This window comes from Lissotriton helveticus, chromosome 7, assembly GCF_964261635.1.
Source record: "Lissotriton helveticus chromosome 7, aLisHel1.1, whole genome shotgun sequence".
NCBI lineage: Eukaryota > Metazoa > Chordata > Amphibia > Caudata > Salamandridae > Lissotriton > Lissotriton helveticus.
The window spans coordinates 1,323,944,376-1,323,956,667 of NC_136068.1; the positions used below are offsets into that span (position 1 = coordinate 1,323,944,376).

The 12,292-nt window shown below is 48.2% G+C and overlaps 1 protein-coding gene across 8 annotated transcripts in view; it reads right to left on the reverse strand.

Moving 5' to 3' along the window:
* The window catches only part of TNRC6C (trinucleotide repeat containing adaptor 6C), a 992,178-nt gene that overhangs the window by 831,524 nt on the left and 148,362 nt on the right, over nt 1-12,292 (reverse strand). For 4 of the 8 annotated variants that reach the window (XM_078654625.1, XM_078654632.1, XM_078654628.1 and 1 more), the window contains exon 1: nt 9,814-9,952. The exons of 1 other annotated variant lie outside the window; for it this stretch is intronic. In XM_078654625.1, coding sequence (XP_078510751.1) covers nt 9,814-9,833 — 20 coding nt within the window. In that variant the 5' untranslated portion in view covers nt 9,834-9,952. Of the gene's footprint in view, nt 1-9,813; nt 9,954-12,292 lie in introns of those variants that run through there. 3 more of the 8 variants (XM_078654630.1, XM_078654626.1, XM_078654624.1) reach the window with 2 other exon arrangements.

Consider the following 12,292-nt stretch of genomic DNA (forward strand, 5'->3'; position numbering starts at 1 on the left):
CCACACACACACACACACAGAGCCAGCCACACACACACACACACAGAGCCAGCCACACACACACACACACAGAGCCAGCCACACACACACACAGAGCCAGCACACACACACACACACAGAGCCAGCCACACACACACACACAGAGCCAGCCACACACACACACACAGAGCCAGCCACACACACACACACAGAGCCAGCCACACACACACACACAGAGCCAGCCACACACACACACACAGAGCCAGCACACACACACACACAGAGCCAGCCACACACACACACAGAGCCAGCCACACACACACACAGAGCCAGCCACACACACACAGAGCCAGCCCACACACACACACAGAGCCAGCCACACACACACACACAGAGCCAGCCACACACACACACACAGAGCCAGCCACACACACACACACAGAGCCAGCCACACACACACACACAGAGCCAGCCACACACACACACAGAGCCAGCCACACACACACACAGAGCCAGCCACACACACACACACAGAGCCAGCCACACACACACAGAGCCAGCCACACACACACAGAGCCAGCCACACACACACAGAGCCAGCCACACACACACAGAGCCAGCCACACACACACACAGAGCCAGCCACACACACACACAGAGCCAGCCACACACACACACAGAGCCAGCCACACACACACACAGAGCCAGCCACACACACACAGAGCCAGCCACACACACACAGAGCCAGCCACACACACACAGAGCCAGCCACACACACACAGAGCCAGCCACACACACACAGAGCCAGCCACACACACACAGAGCCAGCCACACACACACAGAGCCAGCCACACACACACACACAGAGCCAGCCACACACACACACACAGAGCCAGCCACACACACACACACAGAGCCAGCCACACACACACACACAGAGCCAGCCACACACACACACAGAGCCAGCCACACACACACACAGAGCCAGCCACACACACACACAGAGCCAGCCACACACACACACAGAGCCAGCCACACACACACACAGAGCCAGCCACACACACACACACAGAGCCAGCCACACACACACACACAGAGCCAGCCACACACACACACACACAGAGCCAGCCACACACACACACACACAGAGCCAGCCACACACACACACACACAGAGCCAGCCACACACACACACACACAGAGCCAGCCACACACACACACACACAGAGCCAGCCACACACACACACACACAGAGCCAGCCACACACACACACACACAGAGCCAGCCACACACACACACACACAGAGCCAGCCACACACACACACACACAGAGCCAGCCACACACACACACACACAGAGCCAGCCACACACACACACAGAGCCAGCCACACACACACACACACAGAGCCAGCCACACACACACACACACAGAGCCAGCCACACACACACACACACACACAGAGCCAGCCACACACACACACACACACACACAGAGCCAGCCACACACACACACACACAGAGCCAGCCACACACACACACACACAGAGCCAGCCACACACACACACACAGAGCCAGCCACACACACACACAGAGCCAGCCACACACACACACAGAGCCAGCCACACACACACACAGAGCCAGCCACACACACACACAGAGCCAGCCACACACACACACAGAGCCAGCCACACACACACAGAGCCAGCCACACACACACACAGAGCCAGCCACACACACACAGAGCCAGCCACACACACACAGAGCCAGCCACACACACACAGAGCCAGCCACACACACACACAGAGCCAGCCACACACACACACAGAGCCAGCCACACACACACACAGAGCCAGCCACACACACACAGAGCCAGCCACACACACACAGAGCCAGCCACACACACACAGAGCCAGCCACACACACACACAGAGCCAGCCACACACACACACAGAGCCAGCCACACACACACACACAGAGCCAGCCACACACACACACACAGAGCCAGCCACACACACACAGAGCCAGCCACACACACACACAGAGCCAGCCACACACACACACAGAGCCAGCCACACACACACAGAGCCAGCCACACACACACACAAACACACACAGAAACAGATGCGGAATCCTTCTGTAGAACTTGTTGACACCAGGTTCCAAAATTACCACTGATCATGTGCGAGGCCTACGCTAGCCGAGACCTAAAAACGAATGGGAGGACTGGAAGGGGTCTTGAGAGGCATTAGCTGAACGGTCACACGTGTATTTTCCTCGTGAAGCTCTTCGTCAGTATAATGTTTTAGGCATTTATACCCCCACCTTTTTTAGCCTCTCGGGTAACCAAGCGTCATAGTGAGCAAACGATGCATGGTATGTAAATCAACATAATGAAGGGGTTTGGATAGCATCCGACATTCTGTCCCCGGGGACACCAGAGCAGGGGGAGCCTCTTTTCTGGATGGATCAGGGAACGGGGGGAAAATGGGAGGGGGGGGGGGGGGGGGAGTATTCCAGGCAGTTGTATGTTCGGCTTTACGAAGCTCCGACCATATAAACGGAACTGGCAGCCAGTACTCACCAGACGAGGTGCGTTCCCTCTTTGATGGTAAAGGCCACTTGAAACCTCTTCCCTTTACTATGGTGAGAGGCAGGGAGCGCCTGTCTCTCGGAGAGTTGGGGCAGGTAGAAGCGTGTCACCCCTGGGGGACTGGGGCAATTAGAACAGCTTTTCACCTCAACGTGTTGCACACACAGGTGAGGGGATTGGACCTGCTTCTTTTTTTGGAGCACGGCTGGGCAGACCAGAGCACCCCCTGCCCAGCAGCCCCTCCCCTCCACGCGTCAACAGCTAATAAAACCCATTTGTTTACTAATTGGGAGAATGAAAAGCTGCTCTGAGCAGGTTAAAATGGGTGCATCGAGTCAAGTAAACAGGAGAACTGACTAACCCATCTCGTAATCACCGGCTGGGAAAGGGAAAACACTTGAAAAAGAGGAGTAAGCAATCGGTCTGCGTTGCATGATGTCTCAGCAAAGGGGGCATTTTCACTACACGAACCGACTCTGCTGGCGGAGGCAAGAGACCTGCCCAACTCCCACAGAGAACTCGGGCGGCGGCGCACCACGCACGTCCACTGCACAGGGCAACTGACAACACAGGGAGGGCACGAGCCAAGATATAAATACACAATCCACCTAGCATTCAGTGATCAACCTTCCAAGAAATGTGAACACAAACACAAACTACATAATGGCACACAGCACATGGAAAGTGCACAATCGACTACACGGGATAAACTCAGAAACAAAGTAATTGAAGCAAACACACACAGTAGCTATACATACACAGCACACACATACAGTACGCAAAGAAAAAAAAAACTGGGCAATCACGCCACACGTCACGGATGCACAATTAAAAATGAAATAAATACACAATCCTAATGCAGAAACATTACGCAACACCAGCATACACGACAGATCGCAAGTCACCAATCCACAGTCACCCACAGCACATGCCACAAATGCACAATCACATACAGAAAGAGAACGACATTCAGTGAGAAGTAGCAGGGGCACCGATGCACAATCACACGCAGCGCGACACATGCACAGGGCGTAAAACAAACTAAGTGACACACGGCGAGAATTTACAGTGACACAGGAGTTTAAAGAAACGCACAACCACACACACAGCAGAGGCCGAGTGCATTTTCCGTTCCACCAGTGGGTGCATGGCTCCGCAGAAAGGGCGGTGCGCAACTTTCACAACACGCACATTCTTTTGTTACTCGCTATGAGCAGCATGTCTTCAGACAGTGAGTCTAGCGGACAGGATGGAGGGCTTGGAATCCCTGCCCTTCCCTCATCTCCCCCCTGCCCCCACCAGCCAGAGCCGGCCACGAAGATGATGGGGTGCACTCTCCCACCACGCCTCGTTTAAACCCTTCCGCCCCCGTAATGAGGCCGAGCGAGGCTGCCCGCCCCCGTGTTTACGCAGAGACGCAGCCGCTCCAGCAGGAGGGTATTCTGGCAGCCTCTCTGATCCCATTAGCCCCCGCCCGGGCAGCCTTTATTCTTGGAGGAGTACTTAATGGAGCCTCTCTGCTTTCATTTAGTGATAGGACATTTACAGCCGCCTTGTCACCCGGAGAGGAAGGACAGTCAGGAGCTAATCCGACCTTAAAGGGGAAACACGCTTCTGGTTACAAGAAAATTACACTGAGCCGATTCGAGGAATTACTGTCTGCTGATGTGAAAGTGTATTCAGACCAAGTTCTAGTGTAGAAGCTGGGAGGCTTCGCAGGAAGCCCAAAAGATGCCAGTCGCACGCAGATCCAGAAAGAACAGCTTGTAACCTCTCAGTTAAGCAAAATAAAGTAAGCGATCGCCATTGGCCTCTCAGCCCTGTCCTTTTCAGACTGGGGGGCGTGTTTTTTTGACTGCTGTTGTTTACATTCCAGCCAATGGAGAAGAGGGGAGAAAGAAAGTCAAAAACACGTCCCTAATCTGAAAAGGACGGGGCTTAGATCGGAATTAGAACGTCACTGGGACCTCTTCTCCAATGGCTGGCCACCGTTTAGGAGGCCAGCCAATGGAGAAGAGCTTGAGCAGGCCTTAACCTCGCTACTCCAAATCATTAAATTACGCCAGCGAGACTGTGCATGTGCGCAGCCTATGCTAGCCAAGACCTAAAAAAGGTACCTCACTCGCATGGGTGGGCCAAGTACCCACAACAGGCAAGGGTCAAAAACTTACTGAGAAGACATCCAAATTAGCTATCACAAAACAACCTGGTTTTGCAAGGGGCCCGGGCTCGGCGGCCATCTTGGGAAACTACTAAACCCACACATTTCTGAAAACTAGACATCCAGGGGAGTCCAGCGAGGTATGGCTTGCGTCCCCCCGCCCCCCCAAAAAAGTTTTCCTACCCAGAATCTCCTGCAAATCTCAAATTTAGCAGAGAAAAAACAAATTTCTTTCAAGTTTCTGTGAGGAAAATGGTCAGCCCGGTGATCCCACAACTTTTCCAACCATCCAGCGTTCCCCCACGTCTCCCGATAAAAATGGTACCTCACTCACGTGGGTGGGCCAAGTACCCGCAACAGGCAAGGACCCAAAACGAATTGAGAAGATATCAAAATTACCCACCACAAAACAACCTGGTTTTGAAGGGGGAAGGGGTCACCTGGGTTTTTGGCCCTGGGCTCGGCAGCCATCTTTGAAAACTACCAAACCCACACATTTCTGAAAACTAGACACCCAGGGGGAGTCCAGCGAGGTATGGCTTGCGTGGAACCCCCCCCCCCCCCCTCACCCCCCCCACCAACGTTTTCTTACCCAGAATCCCCTGCAAACCTTAAATTTAGCTGGAAAAAAATACCAAATTTTCCACATATTTTTGCGTGGGACCACTGTGCCGGCACAAATGTCCTACCACACAGCGTTCCCCTTAGTCTCCAGAGTAAAATGATACCTCACTTGTGTGTGTGGGACAAGGACCTGTGACTGGGATCGGTAAAAAAACATAGGCATGAAACATAGCACAGCGCAGTCTAAGCGCTACTTTTTTTGCACTGGACACCCACACAAGTGAGGTATTTTACTCGGGAGACTGAGGGGGAACGCTCTGTGGTAGGACATTTGTCCCGGCGCAGTGATCCCATGAACAAATGTGGAAAAAAGGAACTTCTCAGCTCAATTTGAGGTTTGCAGGGGATTCTGGATAGGAAAACGTTGGGGGATCTAGCAAAGTCATACCTCCCTGGAATCCCCGGGGTGTCTAGATTTCAGAAATGTGTGGGATTGGTAGGTTTCCCTACACGGAGTCAGAGAATAGGGTCAAAACTCCAGGTGACCCCCCTTGCAAAACCAGTTAGTTTTGTGATAGGTAATTTTGATGTCTCCACAATAATGTTTTGGGTCCTTGCCTGTCGCCGCTACTTGGCCCACACACACACACGAGAGGTACCGTTTGTATCGAGAGACCTGGGGGAACGATGGGTGGTAGGACACTTCTGTCAGCCCGGTGATCCTACAACTTTCCCACACAGACATTTGACAAAAATTTGATTTTCTCAGCTAAATTTGAGGTTTGCACAGGATCCTGGGTAGGAAAATGTTGTGGGTGTCCACGCAAGACATACCTCCCTGGACTCCCCCGGGAATCTAGGTTTCAGAAATGTGTGGGGTTGGTAGGTTTCCCTAGAGGGCCAACGGGCCCGGGGCCGAAAACCCAGGTGCCCCCCCTGCAAAAGCAGGTCGTTTTGATACTGGTCATTTTTAAGTCTCCACAGTATGATTTGGGCCATTTCCAGTTGGGGCCACTATGCCTTCCCACACGCGCAAGGTATCATTTTTAGAGCGACACCGGAGGGAAAGGCTGGGTGGAAGGAAATGTGTGGCGGCCCAGTGATCCCGCAATTTTTCCACACAGAAAAATGAGGAAAATTTGATTTTTCTTTAGCTAAATTTAAGGTTTGCAGAGGATTCTGGGTAGGAAAATGTTGTGAGATCCACGCAAGCCACACCTCTCTGAATTCCCCTGGGTGTCTAGTTTTCAGAAATGTGAGGGTTTGGTAGATTTGCTTAGAAGGGCACTGAACCTCGGACCAAATACCCAGGTAACCCCCTTGAAAAACCTGGATGTTTTGTGATAGATAGGGGGATCACCTGTGTTTTTGTTCCCGGGTTCACAGACCTGTAGGGGAACCTAAAAAAAACAGACCTTTCTGAAAACTAGACACCCGTGGGAGTCCAGGGAGGTGTGGCTTAATGCATCCCCCCAACCTTTTCCTTCCAAGAATTCGCTATAACATCAAACTTAGCTAAAAAGTCACACTTTCCTCATATCTCTGTGGGAAAGTTGTGGGATCACCACAGGGCACAAAGCGTTCCCCTCAGTCTCCCCAAAAAAATTACATCTTACTTGCGTGGATGGTCCAAGTGCCTATGACAGGAAAGGACCAAAAACGTGTAGAGGTTAAGGGGGGCCCAAAGCCAGTCCAAAAGGGCAGTTTGTTTATAGGTTTTTAGGCTGACGCTACTTAGAACACCCACACAAGTGAGATATCATTTTTTTCGGGAGACCAAGGGGAATGCTGGGTAGGAGGACATTTGTGCCAGACGGGTGATGCTACAACTTACCCACACAGAAATGGCAGGAAAATGTGACTTTGCAAGTAAATTTGAAGTTAGGGGAGATTCTGGGTAAGAAAACGCTGGGGGATCCATGCAAGCGACACTGCCAACCAGGAGTCAGTACAAGCACACCGCCATCCATGCACAGCAAAGCGGCATTCACGCACACCTTCAGCCAAGCGCCAGCCACACACACCGCCAGCCAAGCGCCATCCATGCACACCGCCAGCCAAGTGCCATCTATGCCATCAAGTCAAAAAGTCAGCCAAGCAATATCAACACACACCGTCAGCCAAGCAGGGCCGGACTGGGAACAGCAACGGGCCCTGGCAGATTGCTGCTCGACCGGCCCTGGGAGGTAGGGGGTTTGCTAGTAAAAAGCACAGCTCCGGTTTTTAGGTCTCGGTGAAGCGAGCGAAGCTCGCTCTCGCCAGAGACCTATAGTTAGCGGCTTAGCTTCCCAGGAGGACAGCACTGGCCGCGCGCGGCGATTTGTTAAGGTCACGCGCACGAGAACGTGCTCGCGGCCAGGTGCTGTCCTCCTCGAAAGCTGCCTCCCTTCCCCGTGCAGGGCGGGCCGCCGCGCTGCCTGCGGCGACCCGGAAGCATTGCCGGCCAAACCGGAAGTAGGTGTTCCTAATTGTTTTGGAACCTTCCTCAGCCCACACGAATAGAAGATTGCAGCCAGGCAAGTGAGCCATCATTGGCAGAGGCGATGGCCTCTCTCATCTGCTCTGTGTCACGTTGAACCCAAATGTGTGTTACATCTAGTTCTTTTATCACTGTGTTTTTGAATCGACGTATTTGGTCGATTGGTTTCTGAGCTGACATTTGTCCCAAAACCGACGCGCGACCCCAGAATTCTGCAGAAGCCGCTGCAAATGATAAACTGGAATTTTTCCCGTTGCGGAATTTATTGAAGTTATTTTAATTTAGGGGGTTTATTTTCCTTTCACACTGCGTTGCAGCTGCTTATAAACAGCAGGGAAAGGATAGTAAACGATAAGCGGTTAAACGGGAGTGTTTGCTGTTGGTTCTAAAATGTCCTCTTGACTCGAGGCGGCAGCCGGGTAAAAGTCTGATATGAACAAGTAGATTACTGCGTTCCTCGAAAGCTCAATCATTTGTCTTTAGATCGGTGATGGGGAGGGAGGACGTTCCAATAATTTTAGCTGTTTGACTTACTGTAGACTGATCGTGGCATCGTAATACATTTTATATTTGCAGAGAAATCGTGGCTTTATTTATTAACCGCATGCGTGCTTGGGGAATTCAGCTGGCACGCTGAGAATTTGTAAATCCCATTATTCATGACGAGCTGGGCTCGTCATGAGCGTGCGAGGAGGCTACCTCATGACGAGCCCAGCTCGTCATGAGCGTCGAAGGGGTTAAGTGCGAGAGCCAAGTAGAATAAAAATTGTTTTTCTTTGAAAGAACAAAAACGTAATTAGGTGAAATTGTTAACATTGTGATCAACAAATGTATTTTTTGTGTCTACACCACCATCCTCTTTTTCATCAATTGTGAATGCAATATTAACTGGGCTTGCATGGGTGCATGTATGCTGGTTTGTCTGCATGAGCGAAAATTCTGCTTGATGCTCTCTTTGAAGTTAGTTATTTTACCGATACACTAGTTCAGCTGGAAGGCTAAGACCCCAGCAGCCGTACTGTTCAGCTTCCACAGTCAGGGCCAGGGGCACACTAAAAACAATGCAGGTACTTGACTTTTCTGGTTATGTGCAACTAGAAAAGGCCACAGGAAGTTGTCGTATTGCAATAAATGTACAGTGGGCCTACTCTGTAACTCTCACAACCTGGGAAAATTATCATTGGGATGTAACAGAATTGTAAAAGGATTTTTTTATGTCTTATTAGGTTTATTTGATAATAGAAATATGTTAGGTTGCTTTGGTACTATTACATTTAGCATTGCGGATCCAGGAAGGAGACCATCAGTATCTAGGTAATCATTTAAATAATATATTATTTAAGTATTAAACACGTAAAGACACTATCATTTTGGAGTTAGTGAAACTATCTTATAAGCTAATATTTGAATACAGAAATTTCATTCGTTTTTATATTTTTTAGAAAAATAATTGTCCTAAGCAAAGAGCGGCAGCAGTTTTCTCAAGTGATATACAGTGTCTGTACATTGTGATTCACCAATGTAATAGTACCAACAAAGCAATGGATTCAGTTTAATCAAAATTGAAAGTCTGCACCCCAATCAGTGAGGATTTTTTGTGACATATTGTGATTGCATTGGTAGTCGACAATGTTTCGACCCATACAAATGTTATTTAAATAGAGTCTTCCTCAGAATCAAGGTCCAGGAGACACTTGAAATAATGACCTTGTAGGAGAAAAAATAAGATGGAGGGAACTTTTAGCCATTACCATCACCCATTAAGCAAATTTTCAGCAGCTTTGAAAAGGAGAAAAAAGCTGGCAATATAACTAATCTATATCTAAGGCTGGAGTTACAAAATGGGAATGAGTATAAATATTTTAAAAACGCAAATAAGCAAAATCATTCATGTGTCAAAAATATGTACCAAACTCATGGAGGGTCAGCATTTGTTTATCTACTAAGAATATGCAGTTACATAGGATTTCTGATGTTAAGAATTAGAATAATCACACATCAACACATTTTCCAAAAAAGTACAAGGCGGCTTAGTGCTTACCAAATAAAGTTGGTAATCATAAAAAAGCCATAGACAAAGTTCCATCAATTGTAATCCCGTATCACAAAAAAGTTATTTAGAAGGGAGCTCAATATTATGGCACTTAATATACAGCAGGTTGCAGACGCTTCTTTGTGTTTCTTGTGGGAGCCAAGCAGGGTACAGTCCCCATCTAAGAGAAGAGAAAGAGGGCAATCTAATGAGGCACGAAAATATATAATTTTGCAGCTTTTTACACTCCTAAGGTTGCAACAAATGAATGAAAAAATTGCCTTGTTTCTAAAGAAAGGGGAGTGCCCAAATAGCAAAGTACACTTTGTCTTGAGCTCTGAAAATCTTTGCACGGAACCGGGCTCTGTGTAAGCCCTATATCCAGCAGTTTATTATAAAAGCAAGGCAAATTAACCCTTTTAAGTCCTGAGCAAATAACCCTGTGGTGCTGAGTGTACAACCAGTGCTTCATGCTCCAGGTGGAAATTGGCCCCGTAATTAGAAAAAGGCAATTTGGGATTTTCACACCAAAAATATTAATAGATGCTAATAAGGAAATGTCTGGTGCGGTTGATGAATTCTGCTAATACCAGAATATGGACTGGAGGATAGATCAGTGGGTTCAGCACCTACTGAAGACTCCTGTAGAGTAGCTACAGGCTCAGAGAATGTTGTGTTAAGTGCATACTCAAAAGTACAGCACAATCATCCAGCTTTTAAAAAAAACCACAAATGGCTTTAATAACGAGTGTCATTATTTTCAGTTTTGTACATTGGTGTACAATAGCAATAAAATAATAATTACACATATATTCATAGTTAAAAAAAGAATAATAAATTCGATTTTTTTGTGTATATATAGAACTTGGTGTCACATGCTTTGCCATTTCCTATTACTGTAAAGAGCAAAGAGCAAGACGTTATCACCGAACTCGGTAGTGTGAAATGTAGCGACCTCGGAAGGACACACTGTCGAGCTTGCCTTTCGAAGATTGAAGACTGTTAAGTACAATTTCTAAACAGATCTCAGCAATACTGTGTATTTTTGCACTGGGTTGTGTGGTACAATAGATGTCTTTTAGCCACTCCAAGGGCCATATCCATGATTAGGCGTTGCCGCCTCAGCGCACTGCAGAGCGCCTGTTTTTTATGCGCTGCCATTTTTTAAAGTCAGAGTTTATTTAGCTCGATATTTCTTTACATCAGAGCTTCATTTTCAGACTACTGATTGGAAACAGTGAGCAAGTTTTGTTGCCTTTGTTTTTAAGTTGTGTTGCCTAAAATAAAGTACTAAGGGAAATATCGGGTTAAATGAATTGACTTTATGCATTGCAGGGCCAACAACTTTGAGCAGCTAAGCCCATCCTGATCAGGGACCAAGTTATAGGTTGCAGAAACGAAGAGAAAGGGCTCAGAGGTTGTTCAAATCCCACCACACGTGAATTGGGGGCCTGGATCTCATATTTTTTTGTTGCTGCTCCTGTTGACGGATGCCTTCAGTCGAGCAGCACTACTTTCAGGAGTTTCATTAAGGGTGGGTGATTGGTTTTGGCCCTTAATCCAGGGTAAAAGCATTCCAGAAACTTTGGTTTTGAATCCTTATGATTTACCTCCTTTCTTTGGTCGCCTGAAGGCACTTTGGTGGATCAGATATGAACTGTCCCAACGTAGAATACTGACAGGAGTGTAGGGCGGTGTCTTAATTTGCATGCAACTTACTCACTGAGCCATTTTTCCAGCTTGTGATTTCTGAGAATGGCACCTCTCAGTAACTAGTGGCATCTTTGGGATGGGGCCAGGGGTCATAGGCTATGTCTGCCTGCAATCTACATGGCCACCTCTGCCCCCCCCCAACCCACAGAGTACTACTAGAGGGGCTAAAGGTCCTGAATTTTGTGGATTTTGTCCCGCAGTCCTGACTCCTGTCCTGCTACTGACAGAGAGGCACTGAAGAACGGCCAATTGTCACTCTTTCAGTCCTTTATGAGCAGTAAATGAGGTACCTGTTGGTGATTGAGAGGGATATGCTGCCTCTCAAGAAGGGTACTGCACGATCCAACTCCAGGAGCAAATTCAGCTGTTTAGATGCAAAAACAGTCACTAGCTGTTAATGCGTGAATGAAAACCATGCTGTGCTCCTGTACTAAGAATATGTCTTAGGTGTTTATTTATTACATTAAGCTTGTTTCAAAGTGCTCACATATTTTCAGATAAGTGAACAGAAGCATATGGAGCGTGTGATATGCTCAAGATCAAACAATTTGTTGAAGTAGAAGACCAGATGCTACAGCACAGTGCTACTTGCTCCAAGGACAGTGGTCTCCAACCTTTTCTGTACAAAGAGCTACTTATGTTTAATGAAAATCCTCCCGAGCTACTAATATTACTAGAGATGTAAGGGTGACAGCATAAAACAAGGTTATTTTATTGGCTACCATAGGCAAGATTATCCAGCAGTGACCACCTCAATGCATCAGGCATGGTTGCT